The sequence below is a fragment of the Miscanthus floridulus genome, chromosome 17, assembly GCF_019320115.1.
Source record: "Miscanthus floridulus cultivar M001 chromosome 17, ASM1932011v1, whole genome shotgun sequence".
Classification (NCBI taxonomy): Eukaryota; Viridiplantae; Streptophyta; class Magnoliopsida; order Poales; family Poaceae; genus Miscanthus; species Miscanthus floridulus.
In genome coordinates this window covers 13,277,440-13,280,337 of record NC_089596.1, presented here as the reverse complement: position 1 = coordinate 13,280,337, position 2,898 = coordinate 13,277,440, and the positions used below count along the sequence as shown (strand labels likewise).

Genomic DNA, 2,898 nt, shown 5'->3' with positions numbered 1-2,898 from the left:
TGTCTGTCGGTAGAGAGTTCCCGAATCGAAGTCAACATACAGCTTGATTAGGTACATGGAATCTTGCCCTAAGCTAGCTGCGTTGTCAGTGATATTGAATTTTCTCACTCTTCACACCAAAATGTCAGTGCGCTCAAACTAAAGTTTTCCAATCCTGAAAGTGATTAAGCACGTAGGTATGATCGATCGGCAATGTCAATTGTCAACACGCCAAGAACTAGCCGCATTCTGAACCTACCAATAGTTGTAACCAGTTTATGGTGCAGCATTACCTCCCAAATCATTGTTTCGGTAGTTGACTTACATTATCGAACGCAAAACAGAAAAAAAAAAGCAGTGAACTTGCTCCCTGAACTGGAGAGATGGATTAGCAACGTTTGTTTCCTCGCTTCTTTATCTATAAATACCCGCAGAGACCACACTGGTGTCACCATCAAACACTCCATTGACACCTCTTTCATCACACACACACACAGCCTGAACCTGTCTCCAGGTTTTATTTCTGAAGCCTTTGCATAGCTTACACCGATCAGGACATGGCAATGATGACCTCAGCATGCCAGGCCTTAGTAATCATGGTGATCGCCGCAGCTGCGCTGAGCATGGCATCTGGTACGGCATTGCAGTACAACTTCTACAGCTCGTCATGCCCAGAAGCCGAGGAGGCGGTCCGCAATGCCACTCAGAAGATCATCTACAACGACCCCACCATGGGCGCCGCCTTTGTGCGCCTCTTCTTCCATGACTGTTTCGTCAGGGTAATGATCAATTGGTCTTCCTCTTGTGACACATATACATACTTTTATATGAAATTGTGAGTGATAATGCATGGTTACAACAAAACATCGTTAAAAGAAGATGTATAGTGTCTGTATGTAATAGCACTACAAGCACACGCATACGTAATTGACCATAGATTAATTGGTTTTTTTTCATTTCAGGGTTGCGACGCTTCCATTCTGCTCGATCAGTCCAATAACAACTCACAGCCGGAGAAGTTAGCCATCCCGCTGCGCGGTTACGCCGAAGTGAACACGATCAAGGCGGCCGTGGAGGCCGTCTGCCCAGGCGTAGTCTCCTGCGCCGACATCCTCGCCTATGCGGCGCGTGACTCCGCCATCCTCTCCGGTGGCTTCGCCTTCGCCATGCCCGGCGGCCGGCGCGACGGATTCGTGTCCAACATGAACGACATTTTCGGAAACCTCCCTGCTCCGAACATGCAGGTCCAAGACCTCATCACGAGCTTCGACAAGAAGGGCCTCAACCCAACCGACCTGGTGGCGCTCTCCGGCGCGCACTCCTTCGGCCAAACGCACTGCTCCTTCGTCACGCCCCGGCTGTACCCCACCATGGACACGACCATGAACGCCACCTTCGCCCAAGGGCTCAAGGCAGTGTGCCCATCGCAAGGCGGGGGCGGCACCGTGCTGAACAACAACCGTGTGACGGACCCCAACAAGCTGAGCAACCAGTATTACACCAACTTGGCCACCGGGCAAGTGATGTTCACGTCGGACCAGACGTTAACGAGCAGCGCCACCACCAACAAGATGGTGAAGGACAATGCCGCCAACCCGGTCACATGGATGGCACGGTTCGCGGGGGCGATGGTGAAAATGGGAGGCATCCAGGTGCTCACCGGCAGCCAGGGTGAGATTAGGAGAGTCTGCAGCGCCACCAATAGCGGTAACTGAGGCCGTGAAGCAATATCCACACACCAGCAGTTGCTGCTACCGCTGCTACTCGTACATTGCATATACGAGTTGCAGATTAATCCCAATGCAACATGATGTTGTTTCTGTTTTGACCTCTTGTTGCTTCTTTTATCGGTTCTTGCTGTTCTTCTACCTTCAAAGGTGTACAATTAATTGATTGTAGTTTCATTCTTTTTTCCCATTTTTGATTTAAATCTGTTTCTAGTGCCATTTATATAATGTTCCATGGAGGTGCACAAGTTACCATACATGGTGCAATTAACAGGTTGCCCTTTTTTAATCTTGACATCACACTATGCTCCCAAGTAGCAATGTAATGTTTGTTATGGCTATAATTATGTTTAAAAGCTCTGTTCCTTAATAAAAAAAATAAGAGAACTGGCGATATTCTCAACATGCCAAGCTGCTGCTAAGCTATTTGCAGCCTAATAGAAACATTGGGGTATGGTGGTGCGTGTGGTACTACTAATCTCTCAATTATCGTTTTAGTAACCATTTCAAAAATAAATTAATATGCAACAAGTAGTCTCTTCATGTATGATTTTTAAGGCTTGTGCTCATCCTCATGTTCTGATCCATAGATGCCCTTACTTGAACTTTCAAAAAAAAAAAAGATGCCCTTACTTGGGAGGTCACAACATAGTCACTATATATCAAACATTCCCATCACGTCCCACTCGATCTGTAATAATAATAAGCATGGGAGGCCGAGGGAGACATGGGAGGCAACGGCGAGTGGGGAGGCAAGAGAGGTGGCGGTGGTGGCAAGTTGGAGATGAGGCCGAGCCGCTGGAGCAGGAGGTGTCGTCGCTCCTCACTGGAGCAGAAGGATGGCTGGAGGTAGAAGATGACAATATCAGGGTGTTTTTTGTATAAAATATTATTCTAGACAGCGCACCCGGAAGGGATATGGACTTGCAGTGCACAACATAACAAGTTCAAAGAGACCTATTTTGATTTTAAAAGTTCGTGGACCTAGTGGAACATAGCCACAAGTTTAATGGCCGCTAGTGTATTTTTTTAGATAAAGGATTTATAAAAAAAATCCAGCTTCATCTACACAAGGTAGAATCAGGCCACTTATTACAGACTACTTGAACCCATAGCCCAAGCAAACATGTGTTCAAGCTGAAATTAAACAGACACCCGAGTTACACTAATGGGGACCAATCCAACGAGTAGA

The 2,898-nt window shown here is 47.1% G+C and overlaps 1 protein-coding gene across 1 annotated transcript; it reads left to right on the top strand.

The window, feature by feature from the left end:
* The first annotated feature begins 536 nt into the window (after positions 1-536).
* On the top strand, positions 537-1,694 carry LOC136516429 (peroxidase 2-like). Its single transcript, XM_066509823.1, has 2 exons — positions 537-758; positions 942-1,694. The coding sequence occupies exons 1-2, from the start codon at positions 537-539 to the stop codon at positions 1,692-1,694; spliced, it is 975 nt and encodes a 324-aa protein (XP_066365920.1).
* Positions 1,695-2,898: the final 1,204 nt, after the last annotated feature.